Source organism: Gadus macrocephalus, chromosome 10 (genome assembly GCF_031168955.1).
Source record: "Gadus macrocephalus chromosome 10, ASM3116895v1".
NCBI classification, from domain to species: Eukaryota; Metazoa; Chordata; class Actinopteri; order Gadiformes; family Gadidae; genus Gadus; species Gadus macrocephalus.
In genome coordinates this window covers 4,976,610-5,002,108 of record NC_082391.1, presented here as the reverse complement: position 1 = coordinate 5,002,108, position 25,499 = coordinate 4,976,610, and the positions used below count along the sequence as shown (strand labels likewise).

The 25,499-nt window shown below is 50.9% G+C and overlaps 3 protein-coding genes across 8 annotated transcripts in view; 2 read left to right on the top strand and 1 right to left on the bottom strand.

Moving 5' to 3' along the window:
- Positions 1 to 8,140, top strand: part of syvn1 (synovial apoptosis inhibitor 1, synoviolin) — a 15,027-nt gene extending 6,887 nt beyond the window's left edge. For both annotated transcript variants that reach the window (XM_060062166.1, XM_060062167.1), the window contains exons 9-16: positions 83 to 148; positions 280 to 396; positions 1,043 to 1,200; positions 2,023 to 2,172; positions 2,972 to 3,109; positions 3,266 to 3,449; positions 5,013 to 5,107; positions 6,010 to 8,140. In XM_060062166.1, coding sequence (XP_059918149.1) covers positions 83 to 148; positions 280 to 396; positions 1,043 to 1,200; positions 2,023 to 2,172; positions 2,972 to 3,109; positions 3,266 to 3,449; positions 5,013 to 5,107; positions 6,010 to 6,239 — 1,138 coding nt within the window. In that variant the 3' untranslated portion in view covers positions 6,240 to 8,140. The remainder of the gene's footprint in view (positions 1 to 82; positions 149 to 279; positions 397 to 1,042; positions 1,201 to 2,022; positions 2,173 to 2,971; positions 3,110 to 3,265; positions 3,450 to 5,012; positions 5,108 to 6,009) is intronic.
- On the bottom strand, positions 7,463 to 15,017 carry gpr137 (G protein-coupled receptor 137). 2 transcript variants are annotated; one of them, XM_060062173.1, is made up of 8 exons: positions 14,873 to 15,017; positions 14,022 to 14,458; positions 12,677 to 12,726; positions 12,126 to 12,375; positions 11,470 to 11,619; positions 9,201 to 9,329; positions 8,717 to 8,835; positions 7,463 to 8,459 (listed from the first exon to the last, which is right to left on the bottom strand). In XM_060062173.1, exons 2-8 carry the CDS (start codon positions 14,403 to 14,405, stop codon positions 8,372 to 8,374), a joined length of 1,170 nt encoding a protein of 389 aa, XP_059918156.1. In that variant the 5' UTR covers positions 14,406 to 14,458; positions 14,873 to 15,017; the 3' UTR covers positions 7,463 to 8,371. The 2 variants fall into 2 exon arrangements, with proteins under 2 accessions (XP_059918156.1, XP_059918157.1); XM_060062174.1 differs by having other exon boundaries at positions 14,774 to 14,901.
- Positions 14,942 to 25,496, top strand: pld7 (phospholipase D family, member 7). 4 transcript variants are annotated; one of them, XM_060062164.1, is made up of 12 exons: positions 14,942 to 15,059; positions 16,296 to 16,403; positions 16,845 to 17,801; positions 18,540 to 18,736; positions 19,679 to 19,859; positions 20,281 to 20,395; positions 21,145 to 21,272; positions 22,618 to 22,821; positions 23,050 to 23,189; positions 23,787 to 23,952; positions 24,449 to 24,548; positions 25,009 to 25,496. In XM_060062164.1, the coding sequence occupies exons 2-12, from the start codon at positions 16,338 to 16,340 to the stop codon at positions 25,209 to 25,211; spliced, it is 2,457 nt and encodes an 818-aa protein (XP_059918147.1). In that variant the 5' UTR covers positions 14,942 to 15,059; positions 16,296 to 16,337; the 3' UTR covers positions 25,212 to 25,496. The 4 variants fall into 4 exon arrangements, with proteins under 4 accessions (XP_059918147.1, XP_059918145.1, XP_059918146.1 ...); XM_060062162.1 differs by lacking the exon at positions 14,942 to 15,059 and adding an exon at positions 15,400 to 15,530; XM_060062163.1 differs by lacking the exon at positions 14,942 to 15,059 and adding an exon at positions 15,778 to 16,057.
- Positions 25,497 to 25,499: the final 3 nt, after the last annotated feature.

The following is a 25,499-nucleotide window of genomic DNA, read 5'->3' as shown; positions in this document are numbered from 1 at the left end:
ATTACTATTTAGTTGCCTATGTCACACAGACACTGTTGTGCCAAATGTCTAATTTGCATCTGTCCTATTTGTTATCTTTCAGGCAGTTCAAGAAAGCCGTGACCGACGCTATCATGTCCAGACGGGCCATCCGCAACATGAACACCCTGTGAGTCGCGTTGATCCTCGCGCTCAAGTGTGGACGTGCACTGTGTTGTTCCTTCCCCCGCACCTGGGATATGTTGGCTGCGTATATTCTGTCTCATTGAGCATGTACCCCTATGTCCTCCGCTGCTCCAGGTACCCCGACGCCACTCCGGCCGACCTGCTGGCCTCTGACAACGTCTGCATCATCTGCCGTGAGGAAATGGTCACGGGTGCCAAGAAGCTGCCCTGCAATCACATCTTCCACTCCAGGTCAGAGTCCGTGTTCACCACAGCCTCCTGGACAGCAGGACGTGTAGAGTCGGTTCAGCTCCTTCAGCTTGGCGCTGTCAGCCCTGTGGTCGATTATCTTCGACACGCGCATTAACACACACAACTGATTACAAACAATTAAAACTCTTGAGCTCTTGTTGATTGCAAAAGTACATTGAAACCACTCTGAACTTTTCATTATGTGCGCTGTTTGGTGAACGGCACTAATTAATCTTAGCTGGGAGAGCAGATTTTAATGCAATGTGGTGTAACTAGGTCTCTTCTCTCTGCCAAGATTCATCGTGTTTCCTCTCGTGAACGGCAGAGGGGAAGCAAACTTTTTTTATTGAAGGAATTTTACCTTATTTTTTTTATTCAGGGAAGGCCATTGAGAGCAGAGGCTCTCTTTTTCAATGACGCCCAGATTACAGCATGCAAATAAAAACCAAAATACAAAATGTACAATAAAACAACCAGAACATCATTTAAATACATAGAAATAATACAATAGGACGATTAAAAGAGCTATTTAATGGGATGTCAGTCATCCCCTTGAAGGTGTGTTTGCCGCCCCACCCGTCCGTAGTCTTCCATCAACACGGCGTCAGTCCTCCGCCTAACGCTCCTCCCCTCCGTCCGCCCCCAGCTGCCTGCGCTCCTGGTTCCAGAGGCAGCAGACCTGCCCCACCTGTCGCATGGACGTCCTCCGAGCGTCCAACGCCAACCAGACCCCGGCCACGCCGCAGGCCCCGCCCCCGGCCCCCGCGGCGGCCCCCAACGCTCCGGCCGCCCCACCCCCCAACGGTGATGCCCCGAGAGAACTTGATATTTAGCAATTTCTTTTGTTATGGGGGAAAACGTTTAAAGTTTAAAATTGTTGTATTGGTATAATCGGTCACAAAAACCCCATTTATCATATCCATTGAATCGGTTTGACTGGCTATTGTGGTAACGGCAGTGTGTCAGGAGGTACAGTGGGTTGATTGGTAACCGGAAGGTTGCTAGTTCGATCCCCGGCTCCTCTTGGTTAGTGTGTCCCTGAGCAAGCCACCGGAGCCCTTACCGCTCCTGACGAGCTGGCTGTCGCCCTGCGTGGGTGCCTCCGCCGTCGGTGTGTCTGTGTGTGTACGAATGGTTGAAAGTCGCTTTGGATAAAAGCGTCACCTAAAATGGAAATGGAAAATGTTAAACACTCAACACTCAAGCAAGTAGGGCTGTCCCCTGAAAGCCGATGATTCGAATCATCAGTTGGGAAACCCTGCAGTCAACTCAGAGAATCTGAGTTTAGAGGGAGGGGTTCATATCGTGGATTATCCACTAGCCTATACATGAGCCCCGTGTTCATTATCGGACCGCATTATGGGCAGGAGCCTAATTAAAACCCGACAGGAAGATGTTGGCTACAATTTCGACGGAGCCAAATAGTCGCTGTCCCCGACTCAGAAAGTCGCTGAGTCGCTGTCCCCGACTCAGAAAATTCTGAGTCGGGGACAGCCCTACAAGCAAGCGTTCTCCTAGGATCGCAGCCTTTTGTTTCCCAATGATGTTAACCCAGAGCTCTCTGCCCTCTCTTTTGCGGCACACCAAGTGTACTCATCGCGTCCCTTGTTCTGCCCTCCCCTCCAGTGGCCATGGGCATGCTGCCGGGGTTCCCCCCTCCCGGCATGTTCCCCTTCTGGGGACCCTTCCCCGGGGCCCCTCCACCGGGCGCGCCCCCCGCCAACGGCCCCGCCGCGGACACGCCCCAGGGCAACGGAGAGGCCCCCCAGGCCGCAGGTGAGACACCCCTGCAGACAGCTGGTCCGGTCCGTGTGTTTGGTACGGTGGACGATGGCAGGGCTGCATCCTCAGGACGGAGCACTTCACAGGGTCTGCTCGGGGACCTCCTAGTGAAGGAAGGTCGTGAAAGGGGTTCAGTTTGTATTTTCTTTAGAGCTCTGAACGTAGGTTCTCTCTCAGGAAGTCTTGGGTTCGCTAACAAGAATTGGGCCCAATCCCATTTCTACCCCTAACCCCTTCCCCTTACCCCTCCGCCTTGTTTTGAAGGGGGAAGGGGAAGGGGTAAGGGGTAGAAATGGGATTGGGCCTTAGGCTTAATCCCATTTCTACACCTTCCCCCTTTCCCCTTTCCCCTTTCCCCTTTCCCCTTTCCCCTCTCCCCTTTCCCCTTTCCCCTTACCCCTTACCCCTTCAAAACAAAGGGAAGGGGTAGAAATGGGATTGGGCCTTGATGTGTAAAAAAACGCACCTCCGTTTGAAAGGGAACATGTTCAGGGTTTAACGTGCAGGAATTCATTTTAAAATCACCAAAATATGAACAGTAAACAACCTTTCCCGAGTCTCTTTGCATAAATCAACCTCCTCAAAGGAAGGAATAGAGGTCCAAGTGCATTCCGTTGAATATCAAGAAGAATGAGCTTTGGGCATTTAGTTTTATTGTGTAGTTAGCTGCAGAGAAGTCGACCCTGCAGTATGTTGCTCGAGCGCACTCTGGGCTGCAGTTCACCAGCAGCCGAAGGCGGTAGGAATGAGAAGGAATTAATGTGAGTTTATGGCGTGTTCTTTGCTTCGTCAGGCTCCAGCTGGCCCCCTCCCACTACGGACCCGTCTGCAGCCCCGCCCGGCCAGCCCAACCCCGGCTTCGGGTTCCCTTTCGCCCCCCCGCCCTTCCCCTCCACGCCCTGGCTGCCCCCGCCACCCCCGATGCCCTTCGGTGAGCACCTCTGGGGGGCATGATGATGATGATGATGGTGCTTTTAAAGGGGCACTGCTTCACTCCTAATGGCCCATGTCTGTAGGGAATGTGCATATGTTTTTCAGAACTCTCTCTCTCTCTGTGTCTCTCCCACACTCTGTGTCCCTCCCCCAGTGTCGTCCATGCCCCCGCCGCCCCCGTCCCTGTCCGCGCTGTCGGACGAGGAGCTGGGTGAGCTGGAGGCGGAGGGCCGGCGGGGCCTGGAGGCGCGGCTCCAGTGTCTCCACAACATCCACACGCTGCTGGACGCTGCCATGCTCAACATCCACCAGTACCTCAGCACCGTGGCCACGCTCACGTGAGTCTATAGGTCTATGATGACCCTAGTCTATAGGTCTATGATGACCCTAGTCTATAGGTCTATGATGACTCTAGTCTATAGGTCTATGATGACTAGTCTATAGGTCTATGATGACTCTAGTCTATAGGTCTATGATGACTCTAGTCTATAGGTCTATGATGACCCTAGTCTATAGGTCTATAGGTCTATGATGACTCTAGTCTATGATGACTCTAGTCTATAGGTCTATGATAACTCTAGTCTATAGGTCTATGATAACTCTAGTCTATGGGTCTATTATAACTAGTCTATAGGTCTATGATGACTCTAGTCTATAGGTCTATGATGACTCTAGTCTATAGGTCTATGATAACTCTAGTCTATAGGTCTATGATGACTCTAGTCTATAGGTCTATGATAACTAGTCTATAGGTCTATAGGTCTATGACAACTCTAGTCTATGATAACTAGTCTATAGGTCTATGATAACTTTAGTCTATGGGTCTATTATAACTAGTCTATAGGTCTATGATGACTCTAGTCTATAGGTCTATGATGACTCTAGTCTATAGGTCTATGATGACCCTAGTCTATAGGTCTATGATAACTAGTCTATGGGTCTATGATAACTCTAGTCTATAGGTCTATGATAACTCTAGTCTATAGGTCTATGATGACTCTAGTCTATAGGTCTATGATAACTCTAGTGTATAGGTCTATGATGACTCTAGTCTATAGGTCTATAGGTCTATGATGACTAGTCTATGATAACTCTAGTCTATAGGTCTATGATAACTCTAGTCTATTAGTCTATGATAACTCTAGTCTATAGGTCTATGATAACTCTAGTCTATTAGTCTATGATGACTAGTCTATAGGTCTATGATGACTCTAGTCTATAGGTCTATGATAACTCTAGTCTATAGGTCTATGATAACTTTAGTCTATGGGTCTATTATAACTGGTCTATGATGACTCTAGTCTATAGGTCTATGATGACTCTAGTCTATAGGTCTATGATAACTCTAGTCTATAGGTCTATGATGACTCTAGTCTATAGGTCTATGATGACTCTAGTCTATAGGTCTATGACGACTTTAGTCTATAGGTCTATGATGACTCTAGTCTATAGGTCTATGATGACTCTAGTCTAGGGTTAGGTCTTAGTCTATAGGTCTATGATGACTCTAGTCTAGGGTTAGGTCTTAGTCTATAGGTCTATGATGACTCTAGTCTAGGGTTAGGTCTTAGTCTATAGGTCTATGATGACTCTAGTCTAGGGTTAGGTCTTAGTCTATAGGTCTATGATGACTCTAGTCTAGGGTTAGGTCTTAGTCTATAGGTCTATGATGACTCTAGTCTAGGGTTAGGTCTTAGTCTTAGGTCTATGGGCCATCTCCACCTCCACCAGTACCACAGCAGCGTAGCCGTCCTCACGTCACACAGGATGTATGATAGATCCCCGGTCTATCGGTCTGTGGCTCTGACTCCATGTAGAAGGCGTTGGCTCAGGTAAGCCCTGTGTGAGGTCCATAACTGGGACTCAAATGAACTGACGAGGCTCTGTTGGTTCCTCCCCAGCCCCCCCCGTACCGGGACGAGGAGCGCAGCCCGCTCGGACCCCTCCCCGCCAGCAGGAGCAGAAGCCCCCGGCCCGGAGGAGTCAACCAGCAGCTGTGAGTGGGACTAGAGCTATAACCAGCAGCTAGTGAATGGGACTCACAGGGAGAGTGGGACTAGGTCTATAACCAGCAGCTAGTGAATGGGACTCACAGGGAGAGTGGGACTAGAGCTATAACCAGCAGCTAGTGAATGGGACTCACAGGGAGAGTGGGACTAGGTCTATAACCAGCAGCTAGTGAATGGGACTCACAGGGAGAGTGGGACTAGGTCTATAACCAGCAGCTAGTGAATGGGACTCACAGGGAGAGTGGGACTAGATCTATAACCAGCAGCTAGTGAATGGGACTCGCAGGGAGAGTGGGACTAGATCTATAACCAGCAGCTAGTGAATGGGACTCACAGGGAGAGTGGGACTAGGTCTATAACCAGCAGCTAGTGAATGGGACTCACAGGGAGAGTGGGACTAGGTCTATAACCAGCAGCTAGTGAATGGGACTCACAGGGAGAGTGGGACTAGAGCTATAACCAGCAGCTAGTGAATGGGACTCACAGGGAGAGTGGGACTAGGTCTATAACCAGCAGCTAGTGAATGGGACTCACAGGGAGAGTGGGACTAGGTCTATAACCAGCAGCTAGTGAATGGGACTCAGAGGGAGAGTGGGACTAGAGCTATAACCAGCAGCTAGTGAATGGGACTCGCAGGGAGAGTGGGACTAGATCTATAACCAGCAGCTAGTGAATGGGACTCGCAGGGAGAGTGGGACTAGATCTAGCAGAAACTCAACTAATGACTGACTAAAAAGTACTCTCCGCTTGGAGCCGGACCTGGGGCCGTTGGAAGTTACGGTTTAGGATATTGTTCAACTTGAACCAGAACTGACTCAAGTGAGCCTTTTCAGCTGATTTCAACCCTGAGGAACCTGTTATTGAGAATGCCTCTGTCCCCGCCCTCCAGCTGAGTCTGCGGGCGGCGCCACTGGCTTCACCCGGCCGGCCGACTCCACCACCGCCGCCTCCGCCTCCGCCCCGGAGGAGCCCGAGGAGAGGGAGCCCAGCGTCGACGGCGAGGAGGTGGAGGAGGAGGTGGCAGAAGGAGGCGCCGAGCCCAGCGCCTCGGAGCTCCGACGCCGGCGCTTGAGGAAGCTCGAGACATCCTCGTCAACGCAAGCCCCGCCCGACAACTGAAGGCCGCCCCCCCCCCCCCCCCCCCCCGGCAACGACAGACCTAGCGACCGCGGGCCGACGGCCCCTCCGGCGACCAGGAGGCGCCGCTCAGCCAGTTAGATCGGTTCTGTGTTTTTTTTAATTCCTTCTTATTTAGGGCCCCTGCGGGCCCCCCGTCTCTCGCCCTAGCTCTCATGCCTTCCACTGGCCGGCCTTTTCTAGCTGCAAGTCGGGACCCGGGTGGTGGAGAGACCCAGGACCGCGGAGGGAGCGAGCGAGCGGTTTGTCTTCTTAACTGTAGTTTTGCTGGGCTGCTGTTCGTGACGACGTGAACGGCGGCCGCCACCACCAAGAACATCCTAGGCTGACTCCTGTTGGACCCAGCAGGAGGCTCTCGGATCAGGGAGACTGAGCACGTTTTATTTTGTATGTGTTTGGTAGTTGAACGCTATGGAAGGTTGTCATCTGCTCCGACTGTGGACCGGACCCAGTTTTGGGGATGGCGGCAGGCTTCCCTTCACTGTATTGCTGGTTCAACTTAAACTCTGTTGGGACTTTATCACTAGCGGGGTACACAAAGAAATCTTGCTGTAGACTGTGGAAGATTACAACATTTTTTTTTTTTTTGCTTCCATTTTTGTTTCTGGTTTGTTGAGGTCTTGTCACCACAATGTTACATAGAGGCTATGTAATTGAACCTGTACATACTGTAAAGAATTTTAATAGTATGAACTGTACATAATGCTAAATAAACTGCTTAAACAAACCGGCTTCAACTAAACAAGTGCAAGTATTTTGTTGTAAGACTTATTTTATACAGCGAATCACTCTTTACTGCCTGGGATATTGTCAATTTTCTGGCTATGAAAATTGTGGCTTACATCTAGTGCCGATTTCTCATTCTTAATAATCCTCAGTGATTTAAACTATTTAACGAACACCTATCAGTTGTTGGGGAAACTGCATGCAAGTGTTAGTCTTGTTTTGTAACATTAAGATTAATTTATTTCGATTTCTGGTGGTGCTTCATTGGAGTACTTCAGTTTAAGTCCAAATTTATTCTAAAAGCATTACTGTATCATGTTCTTATAACCATGGTATTCTACAAGGCCATTAAGGTCAAAGTAAAGACTGTTTGCTCTGTTCAAAGAAAATATCTTTAATGTACTAAAATTTATAGTTAAAGTGGATTAAATTGGCCTAATGTTAGAAACATGAACATTTTCAAGAAACACATCGTTGGGTTGTAATTTTGTAAACTGGCTCTTTATTTGTGTGTTGAATGTACAACACTGATTTTTAAAAAAAAGAATTTGCTTCAGATTCTCCCACAGAAAAGTAATGCATTCTTACTCGCTGTGGATCATGGATCTCATTTTAGCTTTCCCAAATATCAGTGCAATAAATGAATTACGCACTGAAATGTTTTGTTGTCATTGTGTGAGTGTTGCATCCTGTTGAACAGGTAAACCTTTACTCATGACAGCAGTGCATTAGAGGAATTATTTGAAGATTCATAGATATGAAAAAGCATTAACTTTGATAGAAAATAAGTTATAATATACAATCTATTTAAATGAAAAAATATAACCAAGTCAATTATATTAATTATCTAAAAGTACAAAACTAAAGCACACTGAGTAGAAAGTTCCAACAGCACAGGTATTAAGGTAGTTAGGCATGGCATCATGGGAAACGTCCCCTCATTGTATGATTCATTAAAAAGTTAAAGGGTCCAGATAACATGTTGTATATGATAGACCACAACAATACAGTCGTTGGAATCGGAGCACACAAACAGCACATGAGCTGTGTTGCTAATTGATAGAATATGTAGCGGCAGCCATAAACCAGGTTTATACTAAAGAAAATTTTAAAACAAATAGTGAAGGTTCAACTGCTTGACATATCTATTAAAAACTGTAAGAAAAACCTAAAATGTACGTCTTCAAGAACAGAAAAGTGAGCTACAATTAATGCTTTGTTCCCTAGAAGTTACATATCTCTCGCCGTCGTGCCGTTTTGGTCCGAAGCTTAACCACAACGTGTGCGTTCGGCAGCGAGGCGGTTCCCTGAGGTTTAAAGTGCAAAGCGGTACTGCAGGCAGAGCGCGGTGCTGACGGTGATTGTATCTCCTGCCCCCGGCAACAGGCTCAGTTGTTAGGGGTGGAGTACAACGAGTGGTCCTGGGCGGGGGGGTTACTGGCGAACAGGAGAGGGGTGGTCACTGAGCCGTACCAGCTGAATGAAAGGGGGGCAGATCACCAGAGTTATCCTCAAACCATACATTTCTGTCACAGAGGGCAAACACAGGGGGGCCATAACACTAACGATGGCTCTGCTGTTATGTACCAGTAGGGAAGTAGACTCAGTCCGCTGTGCCCTACATTAAAAGGAGCAGACCCATCCTTAGTGTGTTGAGCCACACCCATGTTTGTCTTCCAAAGTGTGTGTATGTGTACAAGTAGAGCGCACAACACTGGAGCCCGGCACGGTACCTGGACTGCGGCCGCACGCTGTGAGCCCAGGGCGCGGGGGAGCCGTCCTCACTGCCCTGGGGGTCGTCGAAGAAGTACGGCCTGGGCAGAGCTCTGGGATGACCAGCCATACTGCTGGACTGGGGGGGGGGGGGATTCCTTTGTATTACGTCGCGGTAAATGCTTAATTGACTGCATTTATACAGCGCATTTCTGTAACCAGTGGCCACTCAAAGCCTCTTTACAGTACTGCCTCACATTCACCCATTCATGCACACATTCATCCCCGACGGCGGTGTCGACCAGCCAGCTCGTCGAGAGAGGTCGGGATGAGGTGCCTTGCTCAGGGACACCTCGGCACTAGGAGGAGCCAGGGATTGAACTAGCAACCTTCCGGTTAACCGGCCCACCCTGTCTACCTCCTGAGCCATATGCCGCCCGCCGGTAAGACTGGGATAATGCTACACATCATGACCCTCCTCCCTCCAGAGCGCGAGACACTCACCGCCTCCTGGGCCGGCCACCGCACCCGGAATATGACCAGCAGCAGCGTGGTGGGCAGCAGCTCCCAGATGAGGAGGATGGTGCAGAAAGCCAGGTAGCCCCGGTCGCCCAGCTCACTGCGCAGGTCCGCCTGCAGGGGGCGACAAACACAAGGCGTCAGCAGGGGGCGACAAACACAAGGCGTCAGCAGGGGGGGACAAACACAAGGCGTCAGCAGGGGGGGACAAACACAAGGCGTCAGCAGGGGGCGACAAACGCAAGGCGTCAGCAGGGGGGGACAAACACAAGGCGTCAGCAGGGGGCGACAAACGCAAGGCGTCAGCAGGGGGGGACAAACACAAGGCGTCAGCAGGGGGCGACAAACGCAAGGCGTCAGCAGGGGGCGACAAACACAAGGCGTCAGCAGGGGGCGACAAACGCAAGGGGGAGACAAACACAAGGCCAGCGGGGAGATAAACACAAGGCGTCAGTAGGGGGAGAGAAACAAAAGGCCATGGGGAGACAAACACAAGGGGTCAGCAGGGGGAGACAAACACAAGGCGTCATTAGGGGGAGACAAACACATGCCCAGGCCGTCAGTAGGGGATTCCTGGAGCTGATAAGGCTACAATGGGCTAAAGGAAGCTATTGAAAGGAACAATGAGATAAAAAGATAACATGACTCATCTTGAGCCAGATGGAATCTTGGCAGACGAACAAACGCTTAGTAGTTGTATGGTAGGAATCAGGTGGATCACATGTTCCTCATGAGACTCTGATTGGTCCATACCTATGGTCAGGCCACTAGCGCATAACTTAAAGCCTTGCAAGCAGGAACCTCTTGAGATCCTGGTCTCTCGAACCCTCCTCCTTGCAAGGTAGCGTAACTGGAGTCCCGACTACTACTGATGTCTAGTTTTACTGGAACTGATGGGACCAGATATAAATACTAGTTCTGAGGGCAAGTAGTACATTCGTCAGAACAGAAGAAAGAAAAACATATCGCTGTCGGTACAGCAAGGATGTTCATAGAATCAAGTATCAAGCACCGACAATCGCTAGGTTAACCCATTCCCTGTAAACAACAAAGACAGCTAGGATAAGATGCTAACACGATGCTAAGCACTATTTTTAAAGGGGTGATATTATGCTTGTTCTGCTTTTCCCTTCGCTTTTTTAGACTGTTATATGAAGTATGTAAAAATGTTTTACGTCTGCCAAGCTAGAAAAAACTCCGTCCGAGCCAGGGGCAGTATTCGCGCCCATCGATAACGCCCCTCAATTAGTATGTGAAACAGCTCAAAATGTACTTCCTAAAATAGCATGGGCTATGGGATCTTTGACTAGATGCACAAAGCTGTGGTTTAACCCGCATGTCACAGATTCCAACCATCACCCCAGCCTGGTTATTATGAAGGTATTATTGTAGCAAAAGTCTTTAGCATGCGTAAACTAAAGTCACAAATGTGTAACAGTACATTTGAAGTCGTAAATATTTTTTCATCCATTGTAAACACAAAATAGGGTCTACGAGTTCACAAGTCTGTGTTACAGGTACACAAATCTTATCCTGTGCATCAATATATTGAAGGACACTTGCGGCATATTAATGCAATAATTTTGGGGGAATTCAGTTGAACTAAGTATTTTAATTGGTTAATGCTGCAATTTTGTCCCGCCCACCGACGCTCTGCTTCATACGGATACGAATCACTTTTGCTATACTTGTACCAACCACATAGACGTGTTGCAAAAGTGAGACTCGTAGCAGCAGATTTGAGCAGTTGTATCGATGGACTTGTGCTCGCTCATTGAAATGCTCATTGAACATAGGGATCTATATAATTTAATTTGTGAGGAAATATTTCACAGATGTGCAACCTCTGATGCATTAGTTCACATTTGGGTTTACGAATGCACACATTTTGGGCATATTCTCAGATTATGAAACACGGGTGTGTGAATGTGTTTTGAACCAACTGCGCTGCAATGATTGTAGCAAAAGTGTCAAGTGCATGACTCTTTGAAGTTGTGATGCACAGGATAGTATTTGTGCACCTGTAACACAGACTTGTGAACTCGTAGACCGTATTTAGTGTTTACAATGGTAGAAAAAATATTCACAACATCAAATGTACTGTTACACATTTGAGACTTTAGAGTACACATGCAAAAAATAAATATTTGGGACTTCAAATTTACTGTTACACATTTGTGACTTTAGTGAACGCATACAAAATCTGCAGTTACAGGTGCTAAAGACCTATAATAATACCTTCATAGGTTATTACCTGATCTGAGATGTTGTACCAGTCCAGGTCGTACGCCTCTGCGCGATGGTTCCGCGACAGCACCAGCACCGTCAGGTTATAGCACCCCCTGCTGGCGAACAGCAGGATGATCGCTGCCCCCAGGGCAGCAGTGCCACACAGGGCCGGGCACTGAGGGGGACACGGGGACACGGGGACACAGACACACACACACACACACACACACACACACACACACACACACACACACACACACACACACACACACACACACACACACACACACACACACACACAATGTTGACTTTGGAGGACTATAAGATCGGTCAATTGGTCGGTCTATAAGATCAGTCAAGTCATAATTTTATTCTAATTGTTTGGGTGCAGCCTGTTTATTCATTAAGCATCCATGTCTGCAGTTATTCCCATTATGACAATATAGATAAAACTAACTAAGAGCTTCACGATATCAGAAAGCATTAGTCCCTATCATCCCTTTCTGTAAATCTTCACATCCAGCACCGGCCAAACCCCCCCCCCCCCACACACACACATCCGGACATCCAAACCCCCCAACCCCCACACACAGACTCCCCCCCACCCCCCAACACCCACACACAACCATCCCACGACCCACTACCCACTACACATCCACACACCGCCAACCCCCCCCTCACCCTGCGGTGGAGCGAGGCCCCGTTGGGGCGGGAGTGCCTCCTGAGCAGCAGCAGCGTGGCGGCCAGCACCGCGGCCTCCAGCAGGAACAGCAGGTCGTTGACCAGCACGCGCACCAGCACCAGCCTCCAGGCGCGCTCCGCCGCCCCGGGACCCTCGCCGCCGCCGCCCCGCACGCCCAGGGCCCCGCACGCCACGTTCACACACAGGAAGAGGAGGCTCAGGGCGCCGTACGCACACCGCGTCACCCAGCTGATGGAGAGGAGGACGCCTTATCGTCAACACATTGGTGGAGGACACACTCACACACACGCACGCACACGCACGCACACGCACACACGCACGCACAGTCTGTCAGACAGACAGACAGACAGACAGACAGACAGACGTCGCTGTTCTCTAGGGATATACTGGGGATTGATTTGACACTAGGATCTACACTGGGTTCGACATTGAGTTTGACACTGGGTTTGAAACTGGGTTTGACACTGGGTTTGACGCTGGGTTCGCCACTGGGTTTGACGCTGGGTTCGACAGAAGCTGTTGAACTCACATCAGTTTGTTCACGTCTTCCCGGTGCAGATCCTTCACTTTGAGCAGCACCTGGGAACCGAGAACACACTCGGTTAGAACATAGCAAATACTTTTTGATCAGATTGGATGTCCCGATCCGATATTTGGATCGGATCGGCCGCCGATATTAGCAAAAAATGCATATCAATATCGGATCGGCCTGCACGGGAAAATCCCGATCCAGATTCCCGATCCAGTTTGTTTTCAAAACTCCGGTCCGTGTTTTCGAGCGCACCAATGTAGGTAATCCATTCCAGTTTTTTTCAGCTTTTCCCCCCAAATCCGGTCCGCGTTGTTCAGCACACCTAGCGCACACCTAGTGACCTGTCCAGCATCCCACTTGTCTGTGCATGTCCCACTAAGGATTTAAAGTTATCGATAAAAATGCCAATTCAGTGTGTGTGTGGTAATTTGACTATTTTCTACTCAGGTTTTGTGTGTGTTGCTTTTATATATAATGTTATATTGTTTACAATATTGTTTACACTCTTGTTGTTCAAGAACAGAGCACTGATGCCAATTCAGTGTGTGTGTGGTAATTTGACTATTTATTATTTTGTCTATTTTGTGTTTATTTAACCCTGAATAAACAGGTCAGCTTCTCATTACCAACTATTGTGGATTATTCAAACTAACCTAATTAAGTTGGCTAGTTGTTCTTAAGAGTAAAACCCTTTTCAACATGAGTAGTACAACAAAATAAGTAAATATCTTTAATCTTTAATACATGCTTGGATCGGCCGGTATCGGTATCGGCTGATGCTAAAAGCTACAATATCGGTATCGGATCGGAAGTGCAAAAAGCTGGATCGGGACATCCCTAGATTACACTATCCAACATGTTCATGCAGACAGACAACAGAGGCCACGCAGCGATATCAACATGAGTAGTTCGGTGAAATCCGCGAGTTGCTGACCATCATGGGAGAGAAGGTGATGCAGTCGCATTTAACGAAGACGGGGAAAGATCGTGCGAACCAGCAGAGGAACTTTCCTTACGAGGCTTTCGTCGTGATAAAAAATAAAATACTTCCAAATACTTCTGACTCATATGTTGTCCGTCACTGTGTACGGGCAACACGTCCGGTCGCATGTCCCGCCTGCTCCAATGAACCAAGAAAGCTCCTTGACGAAGGGGGAATATACCCCCTCGGTTTTTTACCCTGCTCGGCCGTTTCAAAACGCCTCGTCTCTCCAACCCTGTGCTTGATTTCCTTATCCTCCGCCCTTATGCTTTTTTCACAAACATTATCAAACTCCGCAATCTCGTCTGTCGCAACCCAGCCGCCGGTCGGCTCCTCCGCTTCGCCTCGCCCCGGCCTCACCTGGGTGAAGTAGGTGGTGATGAGGCTCAGAGTGAAGAACTGCAGGCACACCGGGCAGCAATAGAAGAGCCAGTACACCGCCATGGGCAGCCGGTTAGCCTCCAGGGAGTTCTGGAAGTAGAAGGAGAAGAGCGTGGTGCGCAGCGCCGCCCAGAGCAGGCACAGGAACAGGAACACGCTCTGGAAGCTGAGCCGCTTGTGCCTTGAGAGCAGCAGCAGCCACAGCTGGGCGTAGACGGCCAGGAAGAGCAGGGCGTAGAGAGACGTGTAGAGCGCCGTGAAGCCCAGCTGCACCGCCGGAGCCACCGCCGGGCGCAGGGCCGCCGGGGTGGGCTGGAGGGCCAGGGGGGCCGGAGCCCCCGCTGAGGTCAGCCCCGGGAGCATTGTGGGTCTGCCGGTCAGAATGTCCTCCTGGGTCCAGGTTGACGACCACGCGTCTAAGAGAGAAAGTACAATCTGTTAAATAAGTAAGTATGTCACCCACATTATGAAGAGGGAGAGGACGGGTCAACACCTTATCATCAACACAGCGTCGGAGGACACACACACACACACACACACACACACACACACACACACACACACACACACACACACACACACACACACACACACACACCTCACTGTTATCTATGGATCTATGTCCAGAAGGTGATCCTCTGTGGACTGATTTTACCATTATGATTATGAATAATCCATATAATCTGCGTCATTTTAGTATTGCAAGATAAACAGAAGGTAATTATACGCACCACTGTAGATATAGCCATGGTCTTTAACTTCACTACAAAGTTTAAATCAAATCTCCGTGGTGACAACAACATATCAACCGGCAGCAGAAAAAAACGTACTTTAGCCTGAGGGTCCAGCTCACTGGAGGCGGAGTGATCTCATGTGTTGTCTTTAAGTCGGCGAATCTCCTCCGTTACCCTTCACCTCTAGCGGGGAGTGACCCTCATCCTTGCGGGGGTCGCACCGGCCGCTCTGAACCCTTCTTGGTGGAGAGCAGCGGTGGACGTCAGATAGTTCACGCCTGAGGTTTGTTGTTCAGATCTTCACTTCCGCACTGGGTTAGGCTGCATCGTGTGGGCGGGGCCTGCGCCGTGTGGGCGGGGACTTACGTCTCCTCCGCAAATCAGCGGCTTCAGATAACCGCGACTGCTTGAATTCCGCGTTGCGTTACGTAGGAGAAGTTGTTGACTTTTTTAAAAACCCTTGCCGTTTTTTTTTTAATTCAAATCAGGATTTTTAAAAAGCAACAAGATTAAATAACAATTTCATCTTGCGATTTCGGCACGCAATCGCTCGACGTAGTAAACTTGGATCGTCCTTATTTTTTAATTTGATAGTCGCTTTACGAACAGCTTTAACTAAGGGGACGTTAGTTCGGACATGGAGAGGAGGAAGCTCCGCGTGAGGCTGGAGGCCAGTAGCAGCGAGGGGGGAGAAACCTGGAGACCGAGGAGGTCCCTGCGCCTTAAAGGAGCCGGCAGACGGCCGCTCGTGGAGGTGGGTAATTGGCCACTCAAAAGCATTTATTAACCCCTCAGATTCTCCCATTCATTAACCGCCAGAATGTGTGTTAAACAACTACATAGTGTGTAGTTTGACACACATGTATATTTGGATGTGTTGGACATGGTTTATCACACACTACACCCACCCACCCAACTACACCCACCTCCACCTTCACAAGCGGTGAGAGGAAGAGGAAGGCAGCAGCCTTCCCCTTCCTCTCACTCTGCGCGCCGCCACGTCGCTCGTGGACCAGGTGGCCTGCAGCCAGACAAACACACAGAGAGAGAGAGAGAGAGAGAGAGAGACACCGACACAGACAGAGAGAGAGAGAGAGGAAGTCCGTACTGAACTCCCTCCTGCAGAAACCCTTCTAAAGCGTTAAGAGCAGCCAACGCCGTGATGAGCGGTAGTTTGAGCGTTAGGAAAGGTTAGTTTTCACTGTTTATTGAACGTTGAGGTGAAATACTTGTTTTCTGCGCCGCGTCGTTTAGACTGAAAGTGAAGGCGGAGCGACCATGGTAAGTTTATAACCACGCAGTACTGCGGTTAATGTTATGATTTAGTAAATTAAACTCTCTCGCCTTAATGTTGAATACTTTGAAAACATTAGATCTTAAGTCGTCCGTTCATGTACTCCCCTCGCTGTGCTGCAGTCCGCCTAACTCTGAAATGCACGTGATGCTTTAGTGGCAAGATGCGGTTTGGATGTTTGGCTCTAAGAGTAAGGACTGAACGCGTTTCCTCTTCCTCCTGCAGGACCCAGATGTGTCGGACAGTGAGCCAGAGGACAGGCCGGAGATGGAGCCGAAGGACGCTCACCTGCCTCCGGCTGATGACGCAGTGGAACAGGGGAAGGACGCTCGGGTAATTTGAATTCCCTGGCACCGAGACAGAGGGTGCAATGCGGCCAGAAGCAGGCCTAGCCTGATTGGGAGGGGCAGACCCGGCATGATGACACATCTAGAGGGAACTGTTGTTAAGCTGCCGACATCTGTCACTTGTCGGCAGTCTGTTTGTTTAGAGGGAGCGTAGCGTGTTGCTTTTGGGGTAAGTTGACATCAAAGTTACATTCTACTTACACTCTGATTGTCCCGTCAACCATTTCAATAAAGTAATCACTTGTTTGCATCGACAAATGTAACGATTCCTGGTACAGTCGTCTTTGATCTTACTGTTTACTTACTAGTATGATCCTCTGTCTACAGCTGCTCATAACCAGTTGAACACGTCCTCCCTATCTACTTCCACCTATGTGTGTGTTGCGGTTGTTGCACAATCCAGCGTTCTAACCCGACTGCCTCGTAGGTTCCCTGGTCGTGCGCCGTGGTCCTCGACCGCCTCTCGCCCGACGACGAGAGCGCCGCCAGAGACCTGGAGGAGCGCGAGGAGATGAGCCGCAGGGGGGGCAAGACGCTGGTCTCCCGGATCCCCACCTTCCAGAACAGCCTGGGCAAGAAGCGGCCCCCCGGGGGGGGGGGCCCCAGCGCCGAGTCGCCCCTCCCCAGGAAGGACCCCCCCTCCGCCGACGTGCCGAAGTCGAAGCTCCCCGGGGCGCGGGAGACCGCCGCCGCCCCCCACCACCATCAGCCAATCAGCACCCTGCTACCCAGGTCGGCCGCGGCGGAGCGGGCCCCGACGCCGCCCGCCGAGGGCCCCAGGGCCTCGGAGCCGTACCAGTACCTGACCCTGACGCCGCGCCCCGTCCTGAGGGCGGCCCCCCGGGTGCCGGAGGTCACCCCGGAGCCCGCCCCGGAGCCGGAGGAGGGGCGGGGCCTCCGGGACGGAGACACGCAGGCCCCACGGGAGGGGGTGACCCCCGCCCCCAGAGAGCTGTGGGACTCGCATCGCATCGCAGACGAGCTGCCGCCGTGGGGGTCGGAGCCCTGGCAGGACGACCCGGCGCTGGAGGAACCGGAGGGGGGGGAACCAGAGGTCCAGCACCCTCCGCCGGTCAAAGACCCTCCGCCGGTCAAAGACCCTCAGCTGGTCAAAGACCCTCAGCCCGTCAAAGACCCTCAGCCGCTCCGAGACTCCGAGGCGGCCCGAGACGCCGAGGCCGAGAAGCCCGCCCCGCGGACTCCGTCCGAGGCGGCTGCGGAGAACGGGAGCGGGCGCCGACAGCGCGGCCCCCAGGGGGAGGGCCTCCGCCGGCGGGCCGCCCCGGCGGAGGTCCGGTGTGAGCTGCACCAAGCCACCAAACCCCCGGCTGAGACCCAGAGGAAGAGGCCCGCGGCCGCCGAGCCGAGCCGCCCCACGGCCAAGGTGGGTCTCTCTGTGTTTAGTACGACCCTACACATGAGAGAGGGAAGCGATGTCTGGGGGGGAACATGCACATCTGTAGACGTTGGGTAGCAGGAGCAACACAGTGTCTGATGCATTTACATTTTTAGAGCGTTTAGCAGATACTTATATCCAAAGCGACTTACGATAAGTCCTTTTGTCAGTAGAAAGTGAAACAATATATCGGTGTCCGTACAGTAAGGATGTTCATAGAACCAAGTGCCAAGATCTAACAATCGCTAGCATAACCCATTCCCCGTATAATAAAGATAGCTGGGATAAGATTGTACACAATGCTAAGTACTATTTTTAAGTGGCAGGACGTACAATAAGTGTGTGGGAGAGTGGATGGCTAGGCAGAGTCTAGCCACCATTGTTATCGAGGGCCAAAGATCCACAGGACAGCGTTCTGCAGATGCCTTGGTTCATGGTTTCGTTGAGGAATGGGTGTTTATCATAAGGCTGCTTATAGTGACATCGATAGCACTGGAAAGTGGAGAGTAGTGCATCAGCAGCACTGGTGTGGAAAGGAATGGACCCCGCCCTGTCTGAACAGCTATGGCATGCCGCTGTTGTTTATATCCCTCCGGTGTCTTCACTTGACTTGTGTTGCTTGAGTACCCTAACCCCCCTCCAGTCACATGGCCTACCCCCCTCCCCACCTCCTCCCCCTCCTCCTCCCGGACTCAGCCTGTCTCTCTCCTGCCGATGTTTCCCCAGAGGTCCGGCTGCTGCAGCCTGGTCGTGTTCTGCCTGCTGCCCGCCGCCCTGCTGCTGGTGGGGGGCCTGGGGCAGCACGCCTGGCGCCACGGCCTGCCCCGCTCCACGGACCACCTGCTGGCCCAGCTGGAGATGCACCGCCAAGAGGGCCTGGAGGGCTGGGGCCTGGCCGGGGAGCCCTGCAGCGCAGACTGCAGGTGAGGAGTGGGGGGACCGGGGACATGACTGTTTGTGAAAACGAGTGGCTGCTGCTGACTTCATTAGTGGCCTCTGCTCACTTCACCCCAGGAACATTGCTGATTTACAGGGATGATTCATGCCGTAGTTCTGAGGCTGATTAGCCGTTAGCCCTGTGCCCTGGTGACATCACTAGTGGGCGTGTCCAGCTAGATGTATGCTGGATAGATCGGTCTACCAGCCTACCCAGTGGACTGTGGCAAATGTTGCTGATTTGTCCGTCGTACATCTAGGTGGACACGCCCACTTGTGATGTCACTAAAACACAGGAAAAGGCATATTTTCAAACGGCGGGTAATGGCTGATCACACTCCGCCTGGTGGGTTAACATTAACGCTTTAAAGGACGGTTATTCACTTGTTTTGCCCTGTGGTGTTGATTTGATTTACAATGAGCTGAATCCTCTCGTGAGATTAAGATACTCTCAACCCGGCATGTTTGAAACAGGTTCAAGTGTTGAATATTAAGTGGCAGCGGTTATTCTGCATCAGTTATTATTCAGTAGGTTATTCTATTGAATACCCATTAGCCATAACTTAGTTTTGCTGTTGCTATTATGAATCCCTTTATATACTGTATTTATACCAATACAAGGCAAGTATTGAATGTTTCATGGACATCCGCTCAAATACAAGTAGGAAGGTTTCTACGGCTTTCGAGAGTGTAATCAGGTCGTTTGTTTTTAATATTTTTATTTTAATATTTTTGAATATTGTATTTGAACTGTCAAAGAAACAACTGTGTGACGGTTGTTTGACCGTTTTAAGATGGTTAGCGGATAGACGCTGTTAGAGGCAGGGGGTGAAACAACGCACACCCTGGGAACGTGATCGACCAATCAGAGTCAGGCATTCAACGATGTCGCGGTATAAAACCCCCGCCGTCCCTCCTCCCCCTCCCAGCGTGCGTCTGGTGGAGAGCGTCCCCGTGGGTCTGTACCCCTCCGGCCCCCCCGGCCCCCTGCCCAGCGTCTCCGAGGGCTGGCTGCGTCTGCTGGGCCGGGCCAGCGGCTCGCTGTCCATCGCGGGGTTCTACGTGACGCTGAGGGACCACGAGGACCACCCCGACCCCACTGACGCCCAGGTCTGAGCGTGCTCTGGTGTTGTTGGCTCTCTTCACACATGTTTGGTCGATACAGGAATAGGGGTCGTTGTGCGTTTGTGTTTCGGTTTAAGAGCGGCAGGATTTAAAAGCCGTTAAATGTACTTTCTTCGCGATTCATTCAAATTATGAGTTGATATATGTGATATCGTTTTGTTACCTCAATACTATTATTAACCCTGTTGGTTCGTTAGAAATGTTAATGTAAAGAACTTAATATTATATTGGTGCATGTGTTTATTTCAGGTTTACAGTAGGTCCAAGTATTTGCTACATGCCAATATAATAATATTGGCAAAATATACATTTGACCTGCTGTGAACTCTGAACTCCAAACCCACCCAACATGGTGAGCAGTGAGTAGTGACTGATGGCCGCGTCCCGTGTGGCTGACTGTCTCCAGGGGCGGGAGGTGTTCCAGGAGCTGAGCCGGCTCCCGGCCAGAGGGGTGCGTCTGCAGGTTGCCGTCAACGCGCCTCAGAGCTCCGCCGTGGACACGGCCGCCCTGGCCGCCGCCGGTAGGTTGAGCTGACTGTCTGCACCGCGCCATTTTAATGTCTGCACCCTAGAGCTCTTAATGTCTGCACCCTAGAGCTCTTAATGTCTGCACCCTAGAGCTCTTAATGTCTGCACCCTAGAGCTCTTAATGTCTGCACCCTAGAGCTCTTAATGTCTGCACTGTAGAGCTTTTATTGTCTGCACCGTAGAGCTCTTATTGTCTGCACTGTAGAGCTCTTATTGTCTGCACTCTAGAGCTCTTAATGTCTGCACTCTAGAGCTCTTAGTGACTGCACCGTAGAGCTTTTAATGTCTGCACCGTAGAGCTCTTAATGTCTGCACCGTAGAGCTCTTAATGTCTGCACCGTAGAGCTCTTAATGTCTGACCCTTAAATCCAACTGTTCTTTGACACTGTTGAGGAAATGTCGACTTTCCTCTTAACAACAAACTCTCCATCTCTAAGAACACCTCATCTTTACTGTACCAACAGCGAAATGTTGTTTCTCTTTTTTCCGACCAATATACTATGATGCACAAATGTATTGTAAGTCGCTAAGGATAAAACGTCTGCTGAATGGCCAAAATGTAAATGTGAATGCAATGTCCTGCAAGATGATCAAAGCTGAATAGGCCTTAACATGACTTGGCTGTATGAGCCATTCCATCATGTCAAATCTAGACGCCTCTAATTACTCAACATATGGATATCCAGTTGGAGACACTGCAGGCTTCTCCAGGGTGTGAAGGGTGTCTCTCTCTCTGCCGTAGGGGCGGAGGTGAGGGAGGTGGACCTCCAGGCCGTGACGGGGGGCATCCTGCACACCAAGCTGTGGGTGGTGGACACGCAGCACCTCTACCTGGGCAGCGCCAACATGGACTGGCGCTCCCTCAGCCAGGTACACGGCGCCCGGGGCAGCGAGCACACGCTGCACACACGCTGCACACACGCTTCACACACCCCTACTGCAGCACACACACGGTTAACACACCCTAGTGCAGCACTTTGATGGATGACTTTCTTTAATCCTCTCAAAGCCCTCATTATGTTTACATAATGAGAGACAAATTCCTTTATCAAAGTGTCGTCTAGCGCAGCTGGTGGTAGTACTTAAAAACATGACGGACGACGCTTTCTGGCGTTGTCAGTTGAACCTGCAATGTTGCTTTATCGGTTTGCTGTATCTACATTCTACAACTGCTTGAGTAGAGCGGAAAACGACTTTCAATGCCGTTTTAGCTTCTTTAAAGCTAAAACGGCAGTTCACAGCATTTACCTTTTCTTACAGAGAAGAGAACTCACTACTTACTTACTACATACTACTAGTTACTACATACTACTCGCTACTCATTGCGTTTATTTTGTAGTAATCTAGCAGTAGCTATTCCCTTTTCCACTTTTGCAACTTGAGTTATTGCATAACGGGCGATATATTTATATATATCTATAGGCTTCCTAAATAACAAAGGCCACAATGTCTCAATACTTTTTTCATTGCTCAATCTTCCTGGAACACAAATATTCAGCCTGTTCGGTAAAACCAGCCGCATGTCATTTGACTCAGATCTGCCCTGCCACGATTTGCATTCCTCTTTGTCGGTTTGAGTCCATGCTTGTGGTGAACGCCTTTTCCAATCTACTCCCCACTATTCTCCAGCCATTTGATGGAGCTCATTGGTGCTGATTTTAATACCCAGGAACAAATACGTGGCGATAACCTTTGCCGTACTGGGGACAGAACCTTCTTTAGGGCAGCTTCCCCAAGACATCAGAGACTCAGTCTCTCCCAGCTTTCCAATCCCCCCTCAAGACCCATCTTATCTCTACTGCCTTCTCTTAGCCCCCCCATGTCTGTGCTGTATGTCTGTTGTTTGTTTTACTACCACCGCCCCTCAGTGTAAAGAGACTTTGAGTCCTAGAAAAGCGCAATATAAGTCCCATTTATTATTATTATTATAACCGGGATATGCTGTACATTTCGGATCAGTAGGGTGTGTGGGCTAATACTGGCACTACGTCTGTGGCAGTTATTTGCATCATTCCTGTGTGCGGTACATTCGCCCGGGGCTGTTGCATATATCAAGGACTGGTTTAGGCTTTTTTCAATCCAGATAACGGCTTTAATGACGGCTGCTACGACACGCTCACTGATTTGCATTGAACAGACTTTGCTTATCTGTTCGACATCACCGAGAACGGTCTCCTGCGTTTCTAACCCCGCCCCCTCCCGGCCCCGCCCCCAGGTGAAGGAGGTGGGCGTGTCCGTGGAGGACTGCAGCTGCCTGGCCCGGGACGCCGCGCGTATCTTCGGGGTCTACTGGAGCTTGGGGGCGGAGAAAAACGTCTCGCTGCCGCCCTATTGGCCGGCCCGCCTCTCGGCTCTGTCCAGCGCCCAGCAGCCGCTGAACCTGAGCCTCAACGGCGTGCCTGCACGCGTCTATCTGTCTGTGAGTGTCTTAGTGTGTGTGTGTGTGTGTACGTGTGTGTGTGTGTGTGTGTGTGTGTGTGTGTGTGTGTGTGCGTATCTTATGGGACAGACCGGTCAGAACTACTTGAACATAGCCTAATAAATAAACCATATCAGGTTAGCCTTTGTGCAGTCCCACAGCTGTTGGCACACGAGCTGCACGTCTTCATTCACGTCCCTCGTCCTCTTCTCTCTGTTTTCCCTCCAGAGTGCTCCGCCCCAGATCGCAGCCCGCGGCCGCACAGACGACCTGTGGGCCATCCTGTCCGTCATCTCCGACGCCCGCCGCTTCGTCCACGTCTCCGTCATGGACTTCCTCCCGTCCTCCCAGTTCTCTGTGCCGGGCCGGTAAGCGAGCAGCACCTTCAGGCACCGCCTTGTCCTACACGCCAGCGTACGAGCAGGCCTTTATGACCCTTTTGAGCGCATGCAAACGATTCCTTCGACGGCCTCATGCACCCTGACCTGACCATCTCCCAGTGAAACAATGCCCTTCTCCCAGTTCAACCTGACCCTCTCCCAGATGTACCATACCCTCTCCCAGTTCAACCTGTCCCTCTCCCAATTCAACCATACCCTCTCCCAATTCAACCATACCCTCTCCCAATTCAACCTGTCCCTCTCCCAGTTCAACCTGACCCTCTCCCAGTTCAACCTGACCCTCTCCCAGTGCAACCAGACCCTCTCTCAGTTCAACCTGACCCTCTCCCTGTTCAACCCAGCCCTTCTCCCAGTTCAACCAGACCCTCTCCCAGTTCAACCATACCCTCTCCCAGTCCAACCAGACCCTCTCCCAGTCCAACCTGACTCTCCCAGTTCAACCTGACCCTCTCCCAGTCCAACCTGACCCTCTCCCAGTCCAACCTGACCCTCTCCCAGTCCAACCTGACCCTCTCCCGGTCCATCTCCCCACTTCTCTCTCTTCTGTGGTTGCCATGGCGTCAGGTTCTGGCCCGCCATCGACTCGGCGCTGCGTGAGGCGGCGTGTATGCGCGGCGTGGAGGTCAGGCTGCTGGTGAGCTGCTGGCCGCAGTCGCCGCCCGCCATGTTCGTCTTCCTGCAGTCGCTGAGCGTCCTGGGCCGCCCGCCGCTCGGCTGTCGCGTCCACGTGGTGCGTGGGGCGCTTCTTTACTGACATGTGGTGTAGTGTTGTGGGTGGGGGGGGTTTAGAGTGTGGAGCCCCCTTAAATGGGACCCATTATACCAATTGGGGGGGGGGGGGTTCAGCCGTTACCTGTGTTTTAGTGACGTCCCAAGTGGGCGTGTCCACCTAGATGTAAGACGGATAGATCCGCAACGTTTGCCACACAGTCCACTGGGTAGGCTGGTCGACTGATCTAACCAGCACACATCTAGGTGGACACGCCCACCTGTGAGGGCTCTAAAACACGGGTAGAGGCACGTTTTCAAAACGGCTTGGAACGGCTAAGGACACTCGCGCCTGGTGGTATAAAGTGGGACCTCTTCAACTGGGTTTTTGTTTATAATCGCCACGTGTATAATCGTTGAAACCGTTCAACCATTATGTGGTCGGGGATCAGGAAGCCCCGACCACATCCTTCCTTCTTCTAACGGTTGCCCTTCCCCCCACGCCCTCCCTCCTCCAGAAAGTGTTCACCGTGCCCTCGACGCCCGAGCAGATGAAGATCCCCTACGCTCGCGTCAACCACGCCAAGTACATGGTGACGGATCGCGTGGCCTACATAGGTACCCCCCCCCCTCTCTCTGTACCATGTGAACACACACACACACACACACACAGGCAGGCATGCACAGGAACTGGTTGTATAAAATAAACCTGAGTGTTTTTTAATAAATCTATTGGCCAGGGAACATCGGACTAGCACATTAACCTATTTTTATCTTTTTTTCAATACTAACTAAATTCCTAACTAACTCAACTAAATAAATCTCACAGATTCATTACATTGTACGTTACACTCGGTGCAATTTGGTCCATGATCAGCCGTCCCAGATGAAGATCACCTGTTATTCTGGCACAGGGCTGGCTCAAGATCAGGATTTAAGTGGTTCCATTTCAGCAAAGTGACTGATCCAGTAACAACGCACGTGACGCCCTTTAAAGTGTTCTGCTTGCCTGGGCACTCTGCGGCGATGACCTCAGGGGTCCCTGACGACATAGGCTAACGGCTGCGCTGTGCTCCAGGTACGTCCAACTGGTCGGAGGACTACTTTGTGCAGACGGCGGGCGTGGGGCTGGTGGTGAACCAGACGGGCTCGGCCGTGGGCCCCGGCCAGGCCACCCTGCAGGGGCAGCTGGACGGGGTGTTCAACCGGGACTGGACGTCCTCGTACGCCAGCGCGCTCCCCGACGACCGGACAGACGTCTGTCCGCTGCTCCGCCACTGATGACCGGACAGACGTCTGTCCACTGAGCAGACGACCGGACAGCCTTCCATCATAACGCCTTTCTTACTGCATACTTTGAAACCTATCGAACACTTGGCATTACTTGCTGACTTTTTATTTACCGTTTACAAATGTTTTCTTGAAGATATCAGCAATATGGAAGTGTTTGAAATCCAATTGGTAAGGAATATTTTTTATAATGCCTGGCGCATTTTGTATATTTGCTTATTGTTTGCAAAAGAATCTGTACAAGGTTATGCTTGAAAAATAAAAGGCTGGACAAGCTAT